The sequence below is a fragment of the Mauremys reevesii genome, linkage group 5 (assembly GCF_016161935.1).
Source record: "Mauremys reevesii isolate NIE-2019 linkage group 5, ASM1616193v1, whole genome shotgun sequence".
NCBI lineage: Eukaryota > Metazoa > Chordata > Testudines > Geoemydidae > Mauremys > Mauremys reevesii.
The window spans coordinates 90,863,781-90,889,543 of NC_052627.1; the positions used below are offsets into that span (position 1 = coordinate 90,863,781).

Sequence of the window (25,763 nt, forward strand, 5' to 3'; positions counted from 1 at the left end):
ACATAATTTAATACCAAACAAGTACACCATGGCAGCTCCTGTGACTCATGTCCTGTGGGGCTGGATGGGCTTGGCTCCCTGCTCTGGGTGTTGTGACTTCCAGGGTTGTGGCATAGCTCAGATTTGGCCCAGCCCCGAATGCGGGGCCAGCCAGGTCAAATGTGAGTGGCACTGCAACCTGGCACATGGGGTCCCAACACCACTCACTGAAATTTGGCCCCACTGGTCTCCCGTCGTCATGACAAGGGGCAGCTAGGATAAACCTGAGAGGACCTGCAACCCTGTGCACCAGGTCCCAATGCCTGGAGGGGGAAACTGAACCCAGCCAGACTTGCGGGATCAGATTCACAGGAACTGCCACTGAATGGTGAGTGTAGTGCGGGTTCTTCAATCACCTCTCCTACGTGTCCCCAGGACCTTCCATCCTCGGGGGCAGGATCTCCACCCCAGGGTTCCCATGTGACCCTTTGACACATTCTGGCAACCTAAATTTGGTTCACGAGAAACCCTGGTTCGTTTGAGAAATCCTGGACTAAGACTTGCAAATATACCTCCTTAGTAATATTACAGTCTATTATCTGCAGGACCTTACCAAATTCATGGTCCATTTTGGTCAATTTCGTGGTCATAGGATTGTAAAAATAATCAGTTTCATGATTTCAGATGCAGGGCCGCCCAGAGGATTCCGGGGGCCCGGGGTCTTCAGCGGTGGGGGGCCCTTCCGTTCCGGGACCCGCCGCCGAAGTGCCCCGAAGACCCGCGGCGGGGGCCCCCCCGCCACCGAATTACCGCCGAAGCGGGACCCGCCGCCGAAGCGCAGCCCAGTCTTCGGCGGTAATTCTGCGGCGGGGGGGCCCCCGCCGCGGGTCTTCGGGGCACTTCGCGGCGGGTCCCGAACGGAAGGGCCTCGCCAATTACCGCCGAAGACCGAGCTGAACTTCGGCGGCGGGTCCCGCTCCGTCTTCGGCGGTAAGTCGCCAGCGGGGGGTCCTTCTGCCCCCGAGCGGAAGGACCCCCCGCCAGTGAAGACCGGGAGCGGCAGAAGCTCCTGCGCCCGGCCCCGCAAGACTTTGCCGGGCACCCCGGAGCGAGTGAGGGACCCTGCTCCAGGGGCCCCGAAAAACTCTGGTGGGGGCCCCCGTGGGGCGCGGGGCCTGGGGCAAATTGCCCCTCTTGCCCCCCCCTCTGGGCGGCCCTGTTCAGATGTTTACATCTGAAATTTCACAGTGTTATAACTGGGGGGGTCCCAATCCAAAAGGAGATCGTGGGTGTGTGTGTTGCAAAGCTATTGTAGGGGGGTCATGGGATTGCCACCCTTACTTCTGTGCTGCTGCTGGCAGGGGTGCTGCCATCAGAGCTGGGTGCCAAGCTCTAAAGTCAGTGCCACTGCCAGCAGCAGTGCAAAAGTGAGGGTCACTCACCAGGTCTGAGGGGATGGGTTACCATATGCCCAGGTTTTCCCAGCAGCGTCTCCACCCAGATCGGGGCGGACAGCTGGAGTCACAGCATCCCACCCAGATTGGGGGCTGACAACCACCCTCACTTCTGCACTGCCTTCAAAGCTGGGCTCCCATCCAGCAGCCATGGAGCTTCCTGCAATGGGGGAGGTTCCCAAAGATGGGTCTGACCTGGCTCCAGGAGCAGCCCCTGTAGGGAAACAGGAAGTCCCATCCCTCCCCAGCCCGGGCTGGGACTAGCAGCTGTAGCTCATCCCATGGTAGAAGCCCCGAGGTGGGGTACACTCAGCACTGCTCCTCCCCTACAATAGCCAGATTGTATGGAGGAGATCAGATTTCATGATCGTGACACATTTTTCCTGGCTGTGAATTTGGTAGGGCCATAATTATTTGTATTGAAGTAGTACCCGGGAGCCCGGGACAGATCAGGACCTTCTGCTACATTCTGTACAAACACGGGACAAAAAGGTAGCTTGTAAAGTCCCTGGGGGCAGAAATTAAGAATACCTTATGCTACAATCCTGTCATTTATCACAAGCTAAGAAGGGTCAGAACATGTAAGTCTTCTAATAAACAGCTACTTAGGAAGTGCTATTTGTGATTCAATGGATAGCATTCTTATCTCTGAAGCACACTGAACCAATTCGTCAATAAGATATCAGGAAGCACAGTGCTACTGTAGGTGCTGTCTTTTGGATGATCTGTAAAACTGAAGTTTTGACCACTTATGATCATTAAAGACCTTACAGCTACTTTTTGCAAGAAGAGGATTTGGTAACGTTGGTAGGTTGGCCCACATTCTATCTTTGGCAGTTACGTCTTACCTATCCAAATTTCAGTCTCACTGATATTATGCGTAATTTCCGGTCCTAAATTTTGTTGAGCGTTTCTGTGCACTATTTAACAGTTGCTTCTTTCATCCAGCAGCAGACAATTTTGGTGATAGGTGATATGATCCATACGAGTAGTTTGGATATCAATTTAAACTGCTAAGGCGCTTTGAGACCTTTTACGAGCAAATCACTTTGTAAATTAATTACTGCAGTGCTACTGCTTTCTTGACTTTGATACTTCAAATTCAAACCCTTTTTTCACTACAAATCTACTGCTGGAAATATTTTAGTAGAGCAGTAAAGTACTAAAAAGCAGATATATCCCTGTAAGCTGGACACGCTGGGTCTGATTTGCTTTAGTGTGCAGCTTAAACTATGCACTGCAGCAGTACGTGCATGTGTTGGAGGAACAGTGAGGGCTGTAAACAAGATGATTCTTTGCTCCAGGTTCCAAGCATTTAAGCTATACCAGCTGTGTCTCATGCTTGTGCATTCTCTCACTCGCTGGCCCAAATGACGAGAGAGAGGGGAAAAACAAACAAACCCACGCGCACAGGGATGCACAAGCATGAGAATGACTCCACAGTCTGGTGGTTAGTGCATTCAACCAGGTGTGAGACCCAGGATCCAGTCCCCCTGCTCCAGACATTCTAATTATTTATCCAGAGTGCAACAGTTTCAACTGGAGAGATTAATGAAGTCTCTCATCAGAATATCCTGTAGCCAAATGGTTAAAGCACTCCCCTTAGAGATGGCAAATCCTTTTCTTCCCACCCACTCCCCTCAGGTGGAGCATGGACTTGAACCAAGGGTCTCCCATATCCCAGGTGAGAACCTTAACCACTGGGCTAAAAGATATGAAGGAGGTCTTCCCCTCCCCCAGCTGTTTTGTGTGAACTCACTTGAGGGGCCCAATCCAGCAGGTGGCTTCTCAAACAAACATATACTGGATTGGACCCCATATGTGACTTGGGTGGCCAAACGAAAAGCTTATCTTCTCCTGATGTGTAAATCACTCTTGGACACAGCCAGGGAGAAAGGTGCCTGAATACCTAGTGGGAGGCGGCAGTGTGTATGCCCAAAGGCAGGAACATAGGTGCCTAGGGAACTTTTACTGCAAAAACTTAGGCAGCAAGTGAGTTTGGGTGCCTACAGGGTTTGGCAGGTGGTTTTGTGCATCACAGTAGTGCCAAAACCAGGTCTTAGGCACCTAAAATAGAGAATTAGGTTCCCAGCTCTTTTTGTGCTTTCAGGTCTATGTCATTCCATGCACTATAATCACAATTACTGCAGGTGCAGTAAAACATATGGCTATCTAGGAGTTTGTATAAAAGGCCTGATGAAAAAAATCAGCTTCTGCAGAATGTTCTCAGAGAGGCCATCACTGCTGTGCACCAATTGCCCTGTGTCCCTGTCAAAGCAGACATGTGTTGGAATACTACATTAGTAATATTATGTATTGTTATATTTTTAAAGGTAAACAGAGCTATTGATGGCACAGGTTAACTATGTTCAGACTTAGGTCTATAAAGTAGGTTCCTATGACAGCAGCTCACATTACATCATGTTTGGCCTTTCTTCTGGGCTGTTTGCTGGCTGTACATTTCTGAAACTGAACCCTTCAGATTCAGAGCTTCGAAAAAACTGTAGGCAGCAATACTTCACTGATTACATAATGCACTCAGTGTCAGTGGCATTACCACTGTGTCACATGTCAGGAAATCTTGAGATAGGCAATGCTGTTACTTTGATGCTCTTCATAATAAAGCTACCCTAAAATGCTGGACTCTTTCAACTAGCTCCATTAAAGTGAATTGTTAAACAATACTCTGGGTGCCCAAAAGCATTCTTGTGGAGAAGTCATCCTGTAGTTTGATGAAATTATCACCTACATTATGACTGTATGATACCCACATTAACTTGTAACGAATCTCTCAAGAGTAGTAATATTGCAATAAGTACCAGAAGTAGTATTGATTATGCCCTTGTGTTAAGTGTTACAGTATTTATGAATTAATAATATGAAATTATTCTTAGAGCTCATACTATTTACCATTTACTTTTTATAGAAATAAAGAAAAATAGTAATATAATGGTAAAGTATCATCCTAAATTCTGGACAGAAGGAATTTATCAGTGTTGCAGACAAACAGAAAAGTTAGCACCTGGCTGTGAAAAATACAATCTTTTTGAAAACAGTAAGTATATGTTTTTCCTATATCACCATTTTAGCTTGATTTTATCTATCTACTTATATGACCCTTATTATCATAATATCTGAGCACCTTCCTTAAATCTAATAAATCATGAGTGAACAGTGTAACATTGTTGCAAAAAAAGCAAACATCATTCTGGGATGTTTTAGCAGAAGTGTTGTAAGCAAGACATGAGACTTGTGGTCTACTCTGTGCTGATTAGGCCTCAACTGGAGTATTGTGCCCAGTTCTGGGTGCCACATTTCAGGAAAGATGTGGACAAAGTCCACTTTAATTGGAGAAAGTCCAGAGAAGAGCAACAAAAATGATGCGTGACCCATGATGGAAAAAAATGGGTTTGTTTAGTCTGGAGAAGAGAAGACTGAAAGGAAACGTGATCCCAGTTTTTAAATACATAAAAGGTTGTTACAAGGAGGAGGGAGAAAAATTGTTCTTTTTAACTTCAGAGGATATGACAAGAAGCAATGGGCAAAATGCAGCAAGGGGTTTTAGGTTGGACATGAAGAAAAACTTCCTAACTGTCAGGGTGATTAAGCACTGGAATCTCCATCGCAGATTTTGAAGAGCAGGTTAGACAAACACCTGCCAGGGTTGGTCTAGATAATACTTAGTCCTGCCATGAGTGCAGGGGACTGGACTAGATGACCTCTTGAGGTCCCTTCCAGTCCTACAATTCTATGAGCCTGATATTTTTATTTATTTTTATACCAGTGTAAATGAAGAATAACTGTGTTGGAGTCAGTATAATTACACCAGTGTAAAAATGATAGAAGAAGAGAATCAGGACCAATATATGTAGGGAAATAGGACAAAATTTCCCTAAATGTGTACACTAGACTTTGTGTGCCCAAACCCAAATTATGCCTAGCTGAACTCTGATTTCCATATGCATATTGCTGTTTGCACATGTAAATCATGGGTTGTGAATGCACAACAGTGTAGATGCAATCTGGCATGCAAACTGGCCCTAACTATAGTAAATACTACATCTATATGTATAGGATTAATTTAGACCCTAATTCAGGAAAGTATCCATATTAAGGAAAGCACTTAAGCACGTGCTTAAATCCAGTTGAAGTCAGTGGACTTATTACGCCTTAAATGGCAACAGTGAGGCCTATTTAGAAATGTTTAAGGCCTGAGTCATAAATTTTTATTTATTATTTGTACTGTAGCACCAAAAGGCCCCAATCAGGATCATATTCAGCCTGATTCTACTAGGCACTATACAGACAGGAAGATAGTAATCCCTGCCCTGACATATGTACAGTGGAGTCCTCCAAGTTAAATAGGACTTGAGTTTTTAATGTAAAAAAAACAGAAAAAATGCCTCTTTTTGGGTGAAGGTGCAGCGAACAGACAAATCTTTTCAAGCCTTCTCTATATATCATACATATACAAAAAAGGGCTCAAGCACAGAGTTTTTCCCATGCCTCTGAGTATCTCCTGAGAAGTTTCTTTTACATTTAATTTTGAATATCCTTTTGGTGGGTTTTAGGCTTTTAATAGAAATTCCTTTTAGTTTTTATCTTCAAATTACTGCTATATACTCACAATTTTAATGTCAACTTAATGATTTTTTTTACTGAGATGGACTTTACATGTTCTGTGGATAGATACAGAATTCAGTCTTTAGGTCTGCCATGTATGCACTTTTCCATTAAATTCAATTTACCGGTACATTTTGTCTGACTTAGTATGGCTTTACAGAGCTTTTTATCAGAGCTGTTTTTGTTTTCTCTGAGTTAAAAGTTTGTACTAATTGGACGGCTGGTTAAGATATTAAAAATCTTGTCTGAATTTTAAAATCTTTTATATTATTGTTTATCAGTATATTTATAAATGTAACAGTTACTTGTACTACATTGCTTTTAGGCATAAGGAAATCACCTTCTCCAATACCAGATAAAAATAAGGTAGGTAGAATCTTCAGAACATTGAGTAGTTCACTGCAATTGACTGAGAAGGGTTTTGTCTACAGTATTTAGGCTCACTATAATATGTTTCTTTAAAGGATTAGGGTCCAATCTTGCAAGCACTGCCAGGCATAGAGCCTGATCCAGCTCAAACTGACATTAATGGACTTTCTATTTATTACAGTGGGATTTGGATTGGCCGATAGTGATTATTACTTTGAATAGCCCTATTGACTTGAATTAGAGTACTCACCACAGTAGGCATTATGGTTGGTGATAAATGTTTATAAGATCGGGCCCTTTTATAGTTAAAAAATGATTTAAAAAAATAAGCCAGTATGTAAAATGCTTAACAAATTTGCCTAAATTGTTCAATATCATATGTGTAAAGAGAACCCTTTCTCTCCCTGCCAGAGTCCTTCAATCTTCCCCTGCCAAGGGCTCAGTATCCCCCCATTCCCTCCTCCTTATACCTGGGTCCCCTATTTCCCCCTTCTACCCTTGCCCCCATCTTTCTTTCCTCTCATGCCAGGAGCTCTGTATGCTCCCTCTTTCCTCATGCCCCTGCATTCCCATCATGATAGCGGTTGGGTGCTCCCCATTTCCCCCTCACCCAATGCCAGGATCTCCCCTAATCCTTCTTTCCCCACCATTATTTTTTCCTCTTCTTTCTGTGTGGAAGATAAGTCACTGGGGAACCTGGGTGGCAACAGGTTAAACTCTAATGGGAGGATAAGCAGAACTGAGATAGGGTATTCTTATGCTAAGAGATGTTTAATGGGTGACATCAACCAGTTTTTTGCTCTCTAGAGAGTTGCAGCGGTGCTTGAAGCTTTGGCTGTACTGAACAGATGGCAGGGGCTATGTTTCCCATTTTCCCCCTTCCAATTTTCCCCCAAATCAGCAGGGCTCTGCTCATTGACACCTACAGCATTTCCCTCACATTTTGGAATTGATCAGCTCTGGCATTCAAAAGTTATGATGTTACACCCAAATGCCTTCAAGTTGAGTGCAGGACCTTGCAAGCTCAGCTAACTAGTTATTGAACAAGTTCAGAATTAACCCGGCCTTCGTCTTCAATGTCTTAATGAGTGTTTTGCTTTGCCTGAATGGAATACTAGTAATTTTATCTCATTTTCAGCGAAGGCCTCCACCACCTGTTCCGCCAGCTGAGGAAGATGAAGATGAAGATGAGGAAATAGTAGTAGCAATGTATGATTTTCAACCCACAGAGTCTCATGATTTGAGACTTGAGAGAGGTGAAGAATATACAATAATTGAAAAAAATGACATTCATTGGTGGAAAGCAAGAGATAAATATGGGTGAGACACATTTCCATCCTTTATGCACCCTCTGCACTATTGAGTAAGACTATTCCCTTATTGCAGTAATTTATATTGATTATGCCAATTAAATAAGAATAATGTACCTAAAAGCTAGATGTGTTTAGCTGATTTTGAGTCACAATCCTACTGTCTGATCCATGTTCATGGACCTTTATGCCCACATGGAATCCCATTAAACCCAGTGGGGCTCTGCACAAACCAGTTTGTAGAGCTGGGGGCTTTTATGAGTAAATTTCCTGTGATACTTCAGAGTTTTTAAACTAAAATGAACTCAATTTTAATTTTTACAGAAAAACAAACAAAACAAACACCCCCGTACCATTTCCCATTTATTTTAAAGGTGTTTTAGATATCTCACATTGTCTTAATGATACTCTTCATGCTCCAAAATTCACCACTTCAATATTGAAAATTGTTCAAAGTAATTTTGAGTTAGTGAAAGACAGCAGGGTTGTTGTGGTGATATATTTTGGGGAACAGCAGGCATCTCAGTTCTCCTGACAATCTCAGTTAGAGTATATCCCCAGGGATGGAGTTAGGACCACCAAACACAAAGCTGGCCTGGAAGCATAGGGTTTCTCATTTTGTCCCCTCCTGCAGCTTTTTATACAGGAAGAGTGGATCGGCTCAGTATTTTAACTTTGACCCTTCTGCATACAGTGTAGCCTCATTAGATTCAGGGAAGATGAGTTAGGAGAAAAAAAACACAACCCTCTATATAATGAGAATCAGAACTGGTCAATGATAAGGTAAAAGAGTGCTGGTGACCTTTACTAATTAGCAGTGTGAAGAACTGTTTTAAGCATGCATTCTGTATCTTCTTACCCAGATTGTATCATGATTAAAGTTTATGGCGCAATGTTTCTCTTATTCTTTCTAGAAGCACAGGATATATTCCAAGCAACTATGTAACAGGAAAGAAGTCCAACAACCTTGATCAGTATGAGTAAGTGAATATTAGCATAAAAGTGGGAAATAGGATAAAATAAACCTTAAGCTTTAGCAATTGCAAGAATATATTTTAAAAATAAATCTGTATAAATTTATAGATTACATAACGAAGATCAGAAGTGGAACTTTTCAAAAGATTTGAAATACATTTTTTTTTCTGATTCTTCTTTCACTATCACTGTTTCATGGTGGTGAATATCTTGATTTACAGTGATGGAAATGAGGAGATTTAGTCATGTACTTTTGAGTCCAAATTTGAGCAAGAGCAAAGAAGTATTGCTAGAACAAGGGAAACATTAAAGGAACTTCATCTGTTATAAGTCTGTGTTGAATCTTTAATGTGAAGTGGCATGGTCATCTGAAAGGAATCTGACTGTAAAAGAATAAAGTAGTGTCCTTTATTCTCCACTGCACCCAAGCAATGAACATAAGCAGCACAATGAGAATATAGATGACCAGAGAATCTGGACTAGTGTTGCAGAGCCGATGTAGGGGCCGGACTTGTATGCTACTTTTTCCCAAATCCCAGTGTAGCAGGGGAAAGATGGCATAGCTGGGACATACGATATCATGCCAATCCCCAGCTGTGTTTTTGACTGCTGTGGCCCATCGGTAACTGGCATAAATTTGAACAGCCCTTTGGCTGTTCTAACCTAGCACACAGGATTGGCTATGCACTGAGCTAGCACCAAGATCAGGGATGTGCAAAGGTAAACTTTGATTTACTTCTAACTTGCACTCTGAATAGATCAGTCACCCTCCAAAATCTAACTAACAAACTCATACCTTACTAATAAGCCCAATTAGTAACTAGATGATTGGTGTGTAAACAGCCTGTTCAAGATTTAGTTAAGAGTTCAGTTGCTTACGGTCTTTCACTGAAATGACAGCTGTTAATACACATATTTGACTGGTATTCTGGTTGCAGAGTAAGTTATATTACCTGAACTTTATTGGGCTCCATGCTTTTGTTAGAGCCTACTGAGTTTGTTTCAGAACGGTTCTGTCTATAAACTACACAATGTAATGATGACTGAACCTTCTTGTAAATTCACTGTATTTCAATAGATTCAGTTCTTGTCCTCAAGTACTGCAAACTATGTTGACTGACTACCTGACTTCCTGTCTTACATAAAACAATGTTATGCAGTTACTAAGTTTTTTTTAATTGCTAATATCTTTAAGAGTTTAGAATTTTTTTTCCAGATGGTATTGCAGAAATCTGAACAGAAGTAAGGCAGAACAACTTCTCAGAGATGAGGTAAGTATTTGTATTATTGTATCAATCCAGCACAAAATTGTTAACAAATGGTATTCTCTTAAGGTAGCTCCTCTTATTAAAAATGAAATGATCAGTTAACTCTGACTCATGAAAACATCAGGGAGCACAAGTAAAAAGAAACGCAGCATAACATTGCTTGGAGTCTAAAATTGTCATTGTGCTTGGATTTCAGGATAAAGAAGGTGGTTTTGTGGTGAGGGACTCTAGCCAGCCGGGCCTGTATACGGTATCTCTTTATACAAAATATGGAGGGTAAGTTACTGTTGCCACTAATTACAGTTTCAGTTGTTTACATTTGATTTGCATAGACACATGAGCTCATAGGTTACAAAAAGGAGATTTATTTGTTCAACAAAGAAATAAGCCCAATATTTTAAAAAGTGGACGCCTAAAATTAGCCCCCTGAATCCACAGTTAGGCATCTAAATGTGTAACCTTATTTTCAGAGGTGCTGAGCACCCACAACTGTTACTGGGATCAGTGCAAGTTGAAGGTGCTCAGCACCTCTTAAAATTGGACCATTTGCTGAAGTGGTTAACTTTAGGTATCCAACTTGGAAGTTTTGGCCTAAATTTTACAGCCTTGATAATGCCTTTAAGACAAAGGCCCACTTTGGGAGTGGTGCAAATTCCTGCTGCACCAAAAGGGTCTCTGAGACACATTGTACTTAAAAGCACTGCAGTGCCTCCAGGAGCTTCAGGGAGGACAGGGAGAGCACAGCCAGTGATACCCTTGAAGTGGGTACACGTGCTTTAATCAGTGTACCAAGGGACCAGTGACACAGAACAATACATAGGGGTGAGCCCACTCATCATCACCTCCTCTGTACACAGTACTGCCACTGTCGGTGCTAATCTTACACAGTCTTTGAGCTCCATGACCACAGTGATTGTTTCCAGCTGTGGGGAACAAAGCAGGTGGCCCTTTGTTCTCTCCTATCCATCTGGCAGGGCTAAATACAGTTTTATATCTATAGGTGATTTCATTTCCTATTTAACATGTACCTCTCTTCTGGATTCATTCCTAAAAATGCCATTGTATTTTAATTCTTGTTTTTTAGAGAAGGTTCGTCAGGAATAAGACACTACCATATAAAAGAAACAATGACGTCACCAAAGCAATACTATCTAGCAGAAAAACATCTTTTTAACACCATTCCAGAGATAATTGAGTATCATAAACATAATGCAGCAGGTAAATGAATCTGATTTTTCTGTCAATTAAATAGAAGCAAATTGAATAGGAAGATGATGCCATCTTAACATAGTCTCTCTTCAGACTATAAATGCCCTTTAAAGGGACTATGGGACACTGCCTTTTACAAAATTTCCTGATTATAGCATCACTCTAAAATGTTTTTTTTTAAAAATCTTCTTTCCAGTTCATGAATAACCTAAATTTTACACATTGAACAAACTCCTGATAATTAGGGAGTGTTCAGAACTATATAGTTTCTTTTTACTGTAGTCTCTTTTCATTAAATTTTGAATCCATCCAATATCTTTCATTAACTTACTACACAGTGGACTAGATCCTTGGCTAAGGTTTAGGGACAGACAGATAAGACAATTAAGGGGCTCCAAATGTGTTGTAAAGCTCACCTTTGCATTCCCCTGATCCTGATTCTGCTCTGTGCAATATTAGTACCCCAGAGTAACCTAAGGGCTTTAGCCAACACCAGCTACTAACAGATTTAAGGGGCTGACTAGGCAGCTAGGAATTGGTATATACATATCCCAGCAACATCCTCTATGCCAGTACTCAGGAAGAGATGGTTTAGGAACCTATACACCAGCCATATGGCACCAGACAATCCTGCTGGCACTGTGGTGATCCTGTAGCTGGTTATGCTAGCAGTCAGAATCCACTGGCCATTTAGCACACATTCCAGGATATTGACCAGTGCACAGAAATTAAAATGATACAGTGATTTTCACTCAAGTCCAGACAGTGGTTGATCCCATCTCAAAGGATATATTTTCAAGATGCTTACATCAAATTTGAGGGGACCTGGGATCCCCTGAGAATTATCTGAGGAAGTTTTGTTACATTATTTGGATATAAATAATTCTAAAATAATAAATCTGGAAGCAAGATAAGTGCAAATTCCTCTCCTCCAAAACATAACAATGATTCTTATTTATTGTCATAATTTTAGTTCATTTTAAAAATTTACTTGGTTATTGTTCCCTCTATTTTATCCTTTATTCATTTACTATTTTTATCTTTTCCTAACCGGGTGTTAGGAGAATATTTAGTCAAAATGGAGTCTGAATAAAAGGGATTTTATGTGAGTGACTCTTGTTATTATAAATGGGAGCTGCATGCACTAATCGTCAAACGTACTGATGAGACTATACCTTTTAGAAAATCTTTCCAACTTGAGCTACAGTAGGTGCAGTCCCTCCTCAACAGCCAGTGGTGTTATTCTAGATGCTAAATGTACATTATTTTAGCAATAAAAAATACTGACAACATGTAGGCCAAATTTAAGAGTTCTTATTTTCAGAGGGGCTGAATGCTGACAGATTCAATGTTAAAGAACATAAGAACATCCATAATTGGTCAGACCAAAGGTCCATCTATCCCAGTATCCCGTCTTCCGACAGTGGCCAATTCCAAGTGCCCCAGAGGGAATCATCAAGTGATCAAGAGAAAGCAAAGATGGTATACATCAAGAATAAGTTCAATTCTTTTTTTTCCTAGAAGAAAGAACTGTCACTATATCCTCACTTTTATTTATTTATATATTCTGTCCCCCCCACTTGCATTTTCCTGTGACACAAAGTACCTTTCCTAGACCTGAAGAAGAGCTCTGTGTAAGCTTGAAAGCTTGTTTCTTTCACCAACACAAGTTGGTTTAATAAAAGATACCTATCTCACCCAACTTGTCTCACTAATCCTGGGACCAACATCACTACAACTACTATATTCTCATGGTTATCCAGTATTATAATACACAATAAAAATATGAGTGACTTGCTGCCTAACACTATTTTGGGGTAGACTATATTCCATTTATAAATTTTCTCCAAATTTTAGGTCTTGTTACACGGTTGCGATACCCAGTGACTCCAAAGAAGAAGCCTGCACCAACTACTGCAGGGTTCAGCTATGGTAATAACACACCTTCATAAATATACAGTAATTTCCTAGAAAGTGAAATTGTGTAAATCTAAATTGACAAAATATATACTAAAAACGGTGGAAATCTCTAATTTTATATTGTGACTGTCTGGATTAATTCTTTAAAGCCTCACAGGAAGAATAGATTTGGAATCCAGGTGTGTCAGTAAATGCAAGGACTACATTGCTCCTGAAGGAAGTGGTAGGAAGGTCTGTTCCTCCACAAGAATTCATTGCCTCTCTCTATTGCCCCTATGGATGCTTGGTGATCTGCATAGTTAGAGGGCCCTGCCCTTTCCTCCTTTACAGGACCTTAAGCTCCTTCTACTACTTAAATTTGGCCATCCCATATGTTGTTTCGGCTTTCTGTGGAGTGTGATGGGATGGAATGGAATGATCTGGCTCATACTTAGCACATCAGACATTGTGCATCTCTAGTTTATGATGCTTAGATGAATTGACAAAATTTTAGATTAGGGCAGTTTGCTGATTCAAGTCTAATACAAGTGATAATACAATGTCAATCTATATAATAGGAGTCCAGGATTGGCACTCTGTATCACTCTGAAGCCTGTAATGTCTTAGGGTCAGTCTGAAACAATGGAAGCAGCTACAAGCATGGTTGAGGGTTCTTTTTGTTCAGAATACCACCAGATTCAATCATCACTGGATTTTGCAGTCAGCTACCATCCAATTTTTAAGTTCTCAGTCACTTTGACTTTATGAATTAAAACAGTACATCTATGCAGAGCCATCCCGTCCATAGGAGGGACCGGAACAACAGGCCCGGGTCCCATGTTTCGGGATGTGGGGTCCAGGGTGGCCTAGAGGGTTAGTGGGGGGCCTGGTGCCGGCAGCAGTGAGAGACCAGCCCCAACCCGCTCCACCCCACCGACTCCCAGTGTCGCTTATGGAGGAGGCGGAAGCTGGAAAGAGGCAGCACAGGGGCTTGGGGGAAGGGGTGGAGCAGGTGCGGGAAGAGGAGGAGGGGTAGGAGTTTGAGGGAAGCTAGGGACGGCTCTGCATCGATGCCATGCCAAAAATATTAGACCATTGTGATATCAGAGGTAACTCAACAGTTCACCATCCTTACTCTACAACTAATTTGCATGCCTCAGTTTCATTGGTTATATGAGGGAGATTGCACAGATAGTGGATTAGGATCATAGAATTTAAGGCCAGAAGGGACCACCAGATCACCTACTCTGATTTCCTGTATATGACAGGTCACCACAGTGCCCAGTACCCACACAATAAACCCAACAACTGAAATTAGAACAAGATATTACAGCCTTCAAGAGACTAAACTATGTGGATTACTTGATTCAACTGCCACAGCTGTGTACCCAACTGCCACCCGCACAAATCACCACATTGCCTAGCACCACCCCACAAATCAAAACAACCATCCACACAATACAACCAGCATACACAATAAGCCCAAACACACAGAGCCCCTCTCTTCAGCACACACCCCTCATCTGCCACAAATCCACACAACTCTCCCAGTGTAACACAACCCACACTCAAATCAATGCAGCCATCCACACAACAACACAACTACTACACACAATAACCTCAAACATCACTCTGAAGCCTAGAATGTCTGTTTGAGTCAGTGTGAAGTGATGGAAACCGCTCTAAGTATGGTTGAGAGCTCTTTTTGTTTAGAATGGATTTATGAAAAATAAACCCTGTCAAGCTAACATATCTTTTTTTTTATGAGATTACAAGTTTGGTTGTACAAGGTAATAGTATTGACATAATATACTTAGACTTCTGTAAGGTGTTTGACTTGGTACCACATGACATTTTGATTAATAAACTAGAACAGTATACGATTAACATGGCACACATTAAATAGATTAAAAACTGTCTAATAGGTCTGAAAATGTAACTCTAAATAGGGAATCATCATCAAGCTGCTTGGTTTCCAGTGGGGTCCAGCTTGGATCAATTCTTGGTCCTATGCTATTTAACATCTTTATCTATAATCTGGAAGAAAACACAAAATCATCACTGATAAAGTTTGCAGATGATACAAAAATTGAGCAAGTGGTAAATAATGAAAAGGACACTGAGGTGCACTGGATGCAAGCAAACAATATGCATTTTAAAATGGCTAAATGTAAATGTATATCTCTAGGAACAAAGAACGTAGGCCAGGCTTACAGGATAGAGGACTCTATCCTGGGAAGCAGCGACTTTGAAAAAATGTGTGGGTTGTGGTAGATAGTCAGGTGAATATAAGCTCCCAGTATGACGCTATGGCCAGAAGGGCTAATGCAATCCTGGGATGTATAAAAATGGGAATCTCGAATAGGAGTAGAGAGGTTATTTTACCTCTGTATTTGGCAGTGATGCTGGAACACTGTGTCCAGGTCTGGTGCCCATAATTCAAAAAGGATGTTGATAAATTGTAGAGGGTTCAGAGAAGTGCCACAGGAATGATTAGGGGATTAGAAAATGTACCTTATAGTGACAGACTCAAGGTGCTCAACCTATTTAGTTTTACAAAGTTAAGATTAAGGAGTGACTTGATTATAGTCTATAAGTATCTCCATGGGGATATGTATCTATATAGAGATATAAGTATCTACAATATTTAATGGACTCTTCGATCTAGTAGAAAAAGACATAACATGATCTTATGGCTGGAAGTTGAAGCTAGACAAATTGAGACTGGAAATAAGGTGTACATTTTTAATGGTGAGAGTAATTAACCATTGGAACACTTTATCAAGGGTCAGAGTGAATTCTCTATCACTGACCATTTTAAAGTCAAGATTGGATGTTTTTTCTAAAAGATACTCTCTAGGGATTATTTTTGGGATGTTCTGTGGCCTGTGTCATACAGGAGGTCAGGCTAAATGATCACCGTGGTCCAGCCTGGCCTTGAAATCTATGAATCTACGAAAGAATATGACCAGATTTAATCATCACTTGGATTCACAGTCTGTTACTGTCCAATTTGTAAGTTCTCCGCTTTTTTAAGCACACGACTTTATGAATGACACCCATTCAAGAGCATGGGCTTTCAGTGACTAGTATTTAATTAATGGTTTAAAAAACGGAGTCTGAATTTGACCTCTGTCTTGGTTAAAAGTTTGTTGTAGGCTGTGGCTGTTTCACAATTTATGAGATACAAAGATTTTTAAAGTGGTTCCAAAGTACACCTAAATCCCCAAATTTGCTAGTAGTATTTTCACACACTCCTCTGTCACTTTAGATCTAACATGTTCCCTATTATAATTTAACAGTCATTGTTTTTTCTTTCTTATAGAGAAATGGGAAATTAATCCATCAGAGTTGACCTTCATGAGAGAATTGGGGAGTGGTCTCTTTGGAGTGGTGCGTCTTGGCAAATGGAGGGCGCAATATAAAGTGGCCATCAAAGCAATCCGAGAAGGTGCAATGTATGAGGAGGACTTCATAGAAGAAGCTAAAGTAATGATGTGAGTTGCTATATAATACTTAGCACTTATTCCACAGGGCCCAGGTTTCTGGTACATATGCACTTCTTTATAAATAAAAAATTCTAGCCAGGTGAGATTTGTACAGTAACTCCTCACTTAAAGTCATCCCGGTTAACGTTGTTTCATTGTTACATTGCTGATCAATTAGAAAACATACTCATTTAAAGTTGTGCAAAGCTCCATTATAATGTTGTTTTGGCAGCTGCCTGCTTTGTCCACTGCTTGCAGAAAGAGCAGCCCGTTAGCGCTTGGTGGGGACTTGGAGCCAGTGTGGACCAGCAGCCCCCCTATCATCTCCCCGCTCCCCTAAGTTCCCTGTGCGGCAGCCACCCAGCAGACTATCAATTGCGCGGCAGTTCAGCTGTCCCTCCCCCCACTGCCATATACTGCTCCTTGGAGCTGCTTCTGGGAGCCTCCTGCTTGCTGTGCGGGGTGGGAGGGGGGAAGGGAGAAGAAGGATGCTAATGTGAGGATGTCCCCCTCCCCACTGCTCCTGCCCCCTGCTTACCCCATCTCCATAGAGCAGGGGGGCACACGACAGGGCTCAGGATGGAGGGAGCTTGCTGGCAGTAGCTGCTGTCTCAACTTGCTGATCTACTTAAAAGGGCAGTGTACTTAGAGTGGCGTCAGCGTACTTAAAGGGGCAATACGTATCTCTCACTCACATACATGCTGTATATCTCTGTCTCTCTCTGCCATGCTGTCTCCCCTCCCTCCATTTGTGCTGCCTTGTAGAGTATGAGGCTACAGTAACAACAATGTGTTAACCCTTGAGGGATCAACCAAGTGCTAGTTCATCATTTAGCAGTAAGGCATTCCCTGGGAAATATCCCACCCTCTTCCACCCTCTGACTCCACCACCTCAACCAAGCTTCACAATCATCATTGTTGTGTATAGTATTAAATTGTTTGTTTAAAACTTATACTCTGTGCGTGCGTGTGTGTCTCTCTCTCTCTGGCAAAAAACATTTCCCTGGAACCTAACCCCCCCATTTACATTAATTCTTATGGGGAAACTGGATTTGCTTAACATTGTTTTGCTTAAAGTAGCATTTTTCAGGAACATAACTACAACATTAAGTGAGGAGACTTCTTGGAGGGATGAAAGGTACAATAACTATACGTTTTAAATCTTTTCAGGAAGCTAACCCATCCTAAATTAGTTCAGCTCTATGGGGTCTGTACACAGCAGAAGCCTATTTACATAGTGACAGAGTTCATGGAACATGGGTGCCTTCTGAATTACCTTCGACAAAAACGTGGACACTTTAATAAAGATACCCTGCTGACAATGTGCCAGGATGTATGTGAAGGGATGGAGTACTTGGAGAGAAACAGCTTTATCCACAGAGATCTGGTAATATCATATAAGCCTCTTTACTACATTTCTGATGTATGCATTAATAGTTAAGGGTAAGAAACTGTTTCTATTCTAAACATGTCTCTTTTTCAGTTACTCATAACTTTCTCAAATATATGGTATTGTTTAACTGGTTGTGTTAATATTAAGCAATATCCACAAAATTAACCCATCTGGGGCAAGGAGGAATGATTGAATCTGCATGAGCAGTCGATTAAAAACCTCCTAAGTGTTTTATTAAAATTATTATTGTTGTAAATTCTGCACAGAAAATTGTTACACCTCACTTAAAACTACTTGCTTACAAAATCAGACAAAAATACAAGTGTCACTACATTATTACTGAAAAAATGTTTACTTTCTCATTTTTACCATATCATTATAAAATAAATCAATTGGAATATAAATACTGTACTTGCATTTCAGTGCATAGTATTTAGAACTGTATATACAAGTTGTCCATATGAAACTTTAGTTCGTACTGACTTTGCTAGTGCTTTTTATGTAACCTGTTGTAAAACTAGGCAAATATCTAGATGAGTTGATGTGCCCCCTGGAAAACCTCTGCATATCCCCTGGTTGAGAACCACTGCTCTAAAACACGGTTTCATTTGAAACACTGCTTGCTTTAATAAAAGGGAGAATCAGATCATTAGAGTTGATCTTCCTTTTTTGTATACTGTATGCATACGAAGGACAGCTATACTAATGGTAATTTTCACTGGAGGCAACAGAATTATGTGTTTCTCAGAATGATGAACTTTGCTATATCAAGATATTAGGGTCTGATTCTCTTCTCACATATACCCATAAATCACGTGCAACACCACTGAAATGAGTTAGAACATGTGGGAAAAGAGACTAGGGCCTGAGAAGGTTCTGATGCACTAGAAATGAACAAAATGCTAAACAGCAGGGGGCCTGATTGTGATCATCACACTGAGTTTATACCTATGTAATTCCATTGCTTCAGAGGAACTATTCCTGCTTTACACTGGTGTAAGGGACAGTAGACTCAGCCCCCATAGTTTTAGTTAAATTAAGTAATAAATAATAAAGAATATAAGTGGATAAATCATGTCATCCAGTAGGTGTCTAATTTCTGAGCCCAAATCTGATTTTATACTGGTGTAACTCCACTGTCTTCAACTGACTTTGATTTATGCTAGCATAAGTGAAAAGAGGATCAAGTACTACATATAGAAAATGAACATGCAAATAATGCAAGCATTGTGTTTATTCTCTCACTATAAATTATGATTGGGCTTCACAACAACAGACCAAATTGTACAGTTATTATTCATGCAGAATTCCTATCAAATTCAATATGAGTTTTCTGAATAGTGATTGTAGAATTTATCCCAATATACAATAAATAGAATTTCATCTAATCATGTTCTTATTTTGATTTTTCCTCATAATTAATTACATAATTATTCCCTTTGCAGGCTGCCAGAAACTGTTTAGTGAATGAGTCAGGAGTGGTGAAAGTGTCTGATTTTGGAATGACAAGGTATAGCCAAGTTGACATACTTATTTGCAATGGTTTTTGAATGGATTTGGCATAACATGTGTTCTTGCACTTGAGACATTACATCACTTTAAAATTACAGACAAAACTGACAGTTCTTTCTCCAGGTAGCTAACTTGTCTTATTTCCAGTGGTTTTGTAAATTTCTCCCTCTCAAACTTACTTATTTTGTGGTCGCAGTGTGATATTTTCTTACTTTTTAAAAAAATAGGAAAAGCAAAATGATACAACTTGTTTTGTGGTGCATTATAGTGACAGGCACTTTAGCACATCTTAGGGTACGTCTTCACTACCGGCCGTATCGGCGGGTAGCAATCGATTTCTCGGGGATCAATATATCGCGTCTCATCTAGAAGCGATATCGATCCCCGAACTCGCTCCTGTTGACTCCGGAACTCCACCAACGCGAACGGCGGTAGCGGAGTTGACATGGGGAGCCACAGACGTCGATCCCGCGCTGTGAGGATGGTAGGTAATTTGATCCAAGGTACTTCGACTTCAGCTACGCTATTCACGTATCTTAGATCGACACCCCCCCCCAGTGTAGACCAGCCCTCACATATAGATGGAGTAAGGAGTTGTAGCTTCCACCCTGCTCTGAACAGAAAACACAGGGCTGGTCTACACTAAGGGGAAAAATCGATATAAGATACGCAACTTCAGCTACGTGAATAACGTAGCTGAAGTCGAAGTATCTTATATCGATAACTTACCCGTCCTCACGGCGCGGGATCGATGTCCGGGGCTCTCCATGTCGACGACGCCACCGCCGTTCGCGGCGGTGGAGTTCCGGAATCGATAGAAGCGCGTTCGGGGATCGATATATCGCGTCTAGATGAGACGCGATATATCGATCCCTGAAAAATCGATCGCTACGGCGGGTAGTGTAGACGTAGCCACAGACTAGGCTCACTCAACCCTCTGCTGTGCATCACTTTATGGAGACTGGGCCTCTTAACGATGGGTATAATGGGCCATAATTGGTTGTAAAGTGTTTTGAAATCCTTAAAGTATTGTTATTATGAGAACTCCGACACATTTAGACAATTGGATTTTGCTTGCATCGTTACAATATTATTTTTAAAAGTCACAAGACATCCATGTCCAATGTTGAAGAAAAACCTGTTTATTACTGTCATCACCAACTTTGTATTCAGAAAAGGAAAACAGTTGTTCATAAAACAGTGTAGCTTTCCCCACTTGACCCTTCCTCTTTCTGTACCTTAGAAGTCCCTTTTTACCTCATGCCAGTCAACACATTTGTTCATCTGGAAACTTGCCTGCTCCTTATCTGCCCCCATTAGGATAATCTAGTATAATCTCACCCATTTAAAACCTAACATTCACTCAAATTTCCTCTGTCAAAATTCTGTTGTGGTGAGTTCTATATTCAGTCACCCTCAATGAATTCTTTATCAAAGGTGTTCAATTAGCAACTCATAAAATGATTTTTCTTACTGCCAACCCTATAAACCCACCCTGGGATCTGAAAGTCAAGATGGGCTCTCTCTTCTTGCACTATCACAAGGAATAAAGTTGGACAACATTTGTTCATGAGAACAAAATGAAAAACTTCACATCTCCAGCTCCCCCCCCCCCCCATTTTCCAATCTTCTTATGATAAAAGATTCTCTAAAAAGAATCTGAAAATTGTGTTGATGATGTACAATAGAATCTAGTCTTCAGTAGATGTAGTCAGACTGCAGGGTTAGCAGTTGTAACACATTATTTTTGTAAATAAAGAAAAGAGGACACACTGGCCCCAGATAGCCTATCATCTGAGTAAACGGTGATGCAGGAACACTGGGAGGCATGGTGCCACAGGGTGGTACAATTTCTCTTGGAGTTTCTCTACACTTCTTGCCAGCTCCACTGACAGGTCCCTGTGGGGGCATTATGAGGAAGCAATCAGAGAACAGGGACTTTGACGGTGCCAGTTGTTGTCAAACTGCACTGTGCCTGGTTCCTTTCACCCTTCCCATCTACTCAACTTGTGCACCCACATGATATCTGAACACAAACTGTCCCATGAGCAACAGATCTTTGTGGAGTAAGAAACTGGCATTTTTCACATAGCTCTTTTCCTCAGCGTAACAATGTAATTCATACATGACCTACAGCAGTGGTTCTCAAACTTTTGTATTGGTGACCTCTTTCACACAGCAAGCCTCTGAGTGTGACCCCCCCCCCACTTATAAATTAAAAATACTTTAAAAATATTTAATACTATTACAAATGCTGGAGGTGAAGCGTGGTTTGGGGTGGAGGCTGACAGTTCCTGACCCCTGGTTTGAGAACCTCTGACCTACAGTATGAAATGAATAACTACAAGGGAAGACTGTGTAACAATGAGAAAAGTTAACAGAGGCATAAATAAAACCTTAGCACTATTACTGAAGTTTTTTTTTTCAAATACACTTTGTGAGACTAACAATCACTAACCACTAGGTGGCAATGTGAGCTCCTAAAATATAAGCAAATATGACGTAAATGGTGATTTCAGAAAGGGAATCAGACTGGAAATATCACATGCTTTTGTTTTTTAGGTATGTTCTTGATGACCAGTACACAAGCTCTTCAGGTGCTAAATTTCCTGTAAAGTGGTGTCCCCCGGAGGTTTTTAATTATAGCCGATTCAGCAGCAAATCAGATGTCTGGTCATTTGGTAAGACACTCTTTAGCAATTAAATAAGGAAATTTTTTTTTCAATTCACCAATAAGCAATTAGGGTCCAATTGTTCAAGGAGAATCCAAACCTCCTAGGATATGCTCAGTGAAATCATTGGTCCTCATTTGCCCCAGTTTTCCACTGATGTAATTCCATTGAAGTCAGTGGAGTTACTTCTTATTTACACAGATGTTAGGTGAATTAGGCCTGCTGGGTAGTTAGGGGACTGAGCTTTTTCAGGATAGGGCCCTTACTGAACACATTTACCATTCAAAAAACCAAATCCATAGTTAGTGGCATACAAGTATTTTAAAGAAGTATTTGTTATTTACTTGACAATCTATTCATGCCTTTCATTTTCCAGGTGTTCTAATGTGGGAAGTATTTACTGAGGGTAAAATGCCCTTTGAGAAAAACACAAATTATGAAGTGGTAACTATGGTTAGCCAAGGACAGCGTCTGTATCGGCCAAAATTAGCTACCAAGAATGTGTATGAAGTGATGGTGATGTGCTGGCATGAGGTACATTTCTTTTTCTGTCCTTTCTTTACCCCCCAAAAGCTGACTTTTGTTACCACACCTAATTATCAGTCTAAAATTCTGATTGCGTTTTATTCAAAAGCCACCCTGCTCAATCATGAGGTGGCCTTGAGGATCTCTCCTTGTATCCCTTCCTCCAGAGGAACTCAAAGAGGAGAGAGTAGTGTCTTGGTGAATCAGAATAGGCAGGGTATACCGTGAATACAGGCACTATGGAAAGAAACAGAGAAAGGTGTGGGGGAAAAAAAAAAAAATGAACAAGGCAGTTAAGCTGCTATTGTTGATGGATCAGCAGGGGCAGAACATAATAAGAGATGAGATCAGAAATCTAGGCCAGGTTGGAACTTGGTGTATTCTTGAAGGTAAGTCTTAAAATTTGAGGAGTGTCAAAGAAGGAGACAATGGAAGACGACAAAGGGACTGGGTGACAGGGAAAGATCAAATGGGAAATAAGAATAAGATGGTTTTAGTGGCCATGATTTACATGGAGGATGGAGAGATGGGTATTGGAGTGACCACATGGGAGCACTTTGAAATAAACAAGATGGTTAGATGCTGAGAGGTTGTTACACAGGTAGGGAAATAATTTTTTCTTGTCACTTTTTTCTTTTTAACATGCAGTTATTAACAGAGAGCAGGGTAACTAAAAGTGAAAACAGGTCAATAATGGTACCAATGAGGAGAGAGAAAAATAGGAACAAATGACAAACAGCAGCAGAATTAAATGTTGTAGTTCAAAAGATATGGTGCTCCACAAAGAGCGGTTGAAGGCACTAAAGCCATATGTTGGGAACTTCTGCATCAACTGACCCGACACATTCCTGAAATCACCCCACCCATGCAAACAGAAAACTTCCTCTTTCACTGACTATGGGCCCCATCCTGCTCCCACTGAAATCCATATGAATTTTGCCATTGACTTCACTGAAAGCAGGACTGGGCCCTGTGACTTGGTAATGTTTAGTATTACTCCAATGACTTTCTGACACCATTTGTCTCACTCAACTTTTCATGTTTATTTCTTAGGGGAAAAGATCTCTTTTGCTTTATAATTGATCTAGAGCAGGGACAGGAAAAGACCAAAGGGGAAACCTCTGTGAAATCAGCAGAGTGTCATTGCCAGGGATTAACTAAAAACAGGCAGCTGGTAAAAATACAAAATCCATACACAAATGCAAAAAGCATAAAAGCAAAAATAGTTGAACTAGAATGCCTCCCAGAAAAAGAGGACCTTGATGTATCAGGTATTATAGAAACATGGTCAAATGACAAAAATCAATGAGATACTGTAATACCTGGCTATAAATAAGGCTGCGAGTCTGTCCAGGTGGTCACGGAAGTCAGATTCCGTGACTTTGTGACCTCCGTGACTTCTACAGTGGCTAGTGCTGGCTCAGGGGCTGCCCAAGCCAGGAAGCTCCCGTGCCAGCAGCAAAAGTTTGGGAGTGTGGGAGGGGGCTTAGGGCTAGGGCAGGGGGTTGGGGAGTGCACAGGGGGCACTTACCTGGGGTGGGAGGCTCACTGGCTCCCACTGGCATGGCCCCCCTGAAGCTCATAGGCGGCGGAGGGGTGGGGGTCTCCACGCCACGAGCTGCCTGTGGCCACAGGCCCCACCCCTGCTGTTCCCATTGTCTGCAGTTCTCGACCAATGGAATCTGCGGCAGCTCGTGCTTGTGGTTGGAGCAGTAGAGCCCCTGCCCTGGCCCCTGCCTCCGCTGGCTAGGAACTGCAGGGATGTGGAACTGGGTAGGAAGCCCCTATCAGCTTCCCCAACCTCCACAGCACCAGTAGGGGTCCTGGGCCACATGCCACGGCTTGGCTCCTCCCAGTACCAGTGGGCATCCCAGGCTGCGTGCTGTGGCCCGCCCCCTCCCCCAGCACCAGCAGGGTCCCAGGCCACCTCTCCCAGCACTAATAGCGCCCCCAGACTGTCCCCTGGGAGAGCACCCGCAGCCCCCTGCCCAAGTTTTAGTCAGGGCGGGCATTTTTAGTAAAAGTCATGACAGGTCACAGACCCGTGAATTTTTGTTTATGGCCCATGACCTGTCCATGACTTTTACTAAAAATACCTGTGACTAAAACATAGCGTTAGCGATAAACTATATAGAAAGACAGACAAAGTTGAAGTAGTGAGGGAGTAGTGCTGAATCCAAAATATTCCATAGAATCCAATGAGAGGACTATGCAGTTGAATCTATGATACAAATCCCAAGCTGTAAGAATATAAATATATTAGTATGCCTATACTAACAACCTCCAGATCAAGAAAAGGATATTGAGTGCATAACACTGAAAGAGATTAGAGGCAGCAACATCGAACAAAATGCTTTTGAATAACAACTAGCCAAAGGTATTTTTAAAAATGACAAGACATTCTTCAAGCATATCAGAGTCAGGAAGCCGGATAGAGAATCAGTCGATTTGCTGGGTATAAAATAATTCATGGTATAAAAAAGGTAGGTCAAGATCTTCTGTTTTTGCTGTCTAATAACACAAGTACAAGAGGACCCTCAATGAAAATAAAAGGTGGTAAATTCAAAAGTGATACAAGGAAATACTTTTTCACACAATATATGATTAGACTGTGGAACTCATTGATACTTGATTCTTGTTGAGGCCAAGAATTTATCCATTCAAAAATGGATTGCATATTTATACTGATGACAAGAGTTACAATAGCTATGGCTAACAAATTTTAAAAGGGATGTTAAATTTCATGCTACAGAGTTTAGGCCAATCTCGAAAGGGTTTACAAGGAGGGGCAAATTCTCACTTCTGCCTTATGAGAGGCTTCTGGTACCTTCCTCTGAAGCATCTAGTGCTGGCCACTGTCAGATACAGGCCACTGGCCTAGATGGCTTTTGGGTCTGATTCAGTATGGCAGTTCCTTTATCAACACAAGAAGCAGCAAAGAATCCTGTGGCACCTTATAGACTAACAAACGTTTTGCAGCATGAGCTTTCGTGGGTGAATACCCACTTCTTCGGATGCAAGCAGTGGAAATTTCCAGGGGCAGGTGTATATATAAGCAAGCAAGAAGCAAGCTAGAGATAACGAGGT

General features: G+C 41.5%; 1 protein-coding gene across 11 annotated transcripts in view; it reads left to right on the forward strand.

Annotated features, from left to right (window-relative positions):
* TEC (tec protein tyrosine kinase) overlaps positions 1-25,763 on the forward strand; it is a 91,892-nt gene that overhangs the window by 61,664 nt on the left and 4,465 nt on the right. For 10 of the 11 annotated variants that reach the window (XM_039541523.1, XM_039541529.1, XM_039541524.1 and 7 more), the window contains 13 exons: positions 4,360-4,488; positions 6,382-6,422; positions 7,564-7,745; positions 8,650-8,715; positions 9,927-9,981; positions 10,175-10,254; positions 11,063-11,196; positions 13,045-13,119; positions 16,412-16,583; positions 17,745-17,961; positions 19,413-19,477; positions 22,042-22,160; positions 22,528-22,685. In XM_039541523.1, the coding sequence (XP_039397457.1) occupies positions 4,360-4,488; positions 6,382-6,422; positions 7,564-7,745; positions 8,650-8,715; positions 9,927-9,981; positions 10,175-10,254; positions 11,063-11,196; positions 13,045-13,119; positions 16,412-16,583; positions 17,745-17,961; positions 19,413-19,477; positions 22,042-22,160; positions 22,528-22,685 (1,493 nt within the window). The remainder of the gene's footprint in view (positions 1-4,359; positions 4,489-6,381; positions 6,423-7,563; positions 7,746-8,649; positions 8,716-9,926; positions 9,982-10,174; positions 10,255-11,062; positions 11,197-13,044; positions 13,120-16,411; positions 16,584-17,744; positions 17,962-19,412; positions 19,478-22,041; positions 22,161-22,527; positions 22,686-25,763) is intronic. The other variant, XM_039541532.1, reaches the window with a different exon arrangement.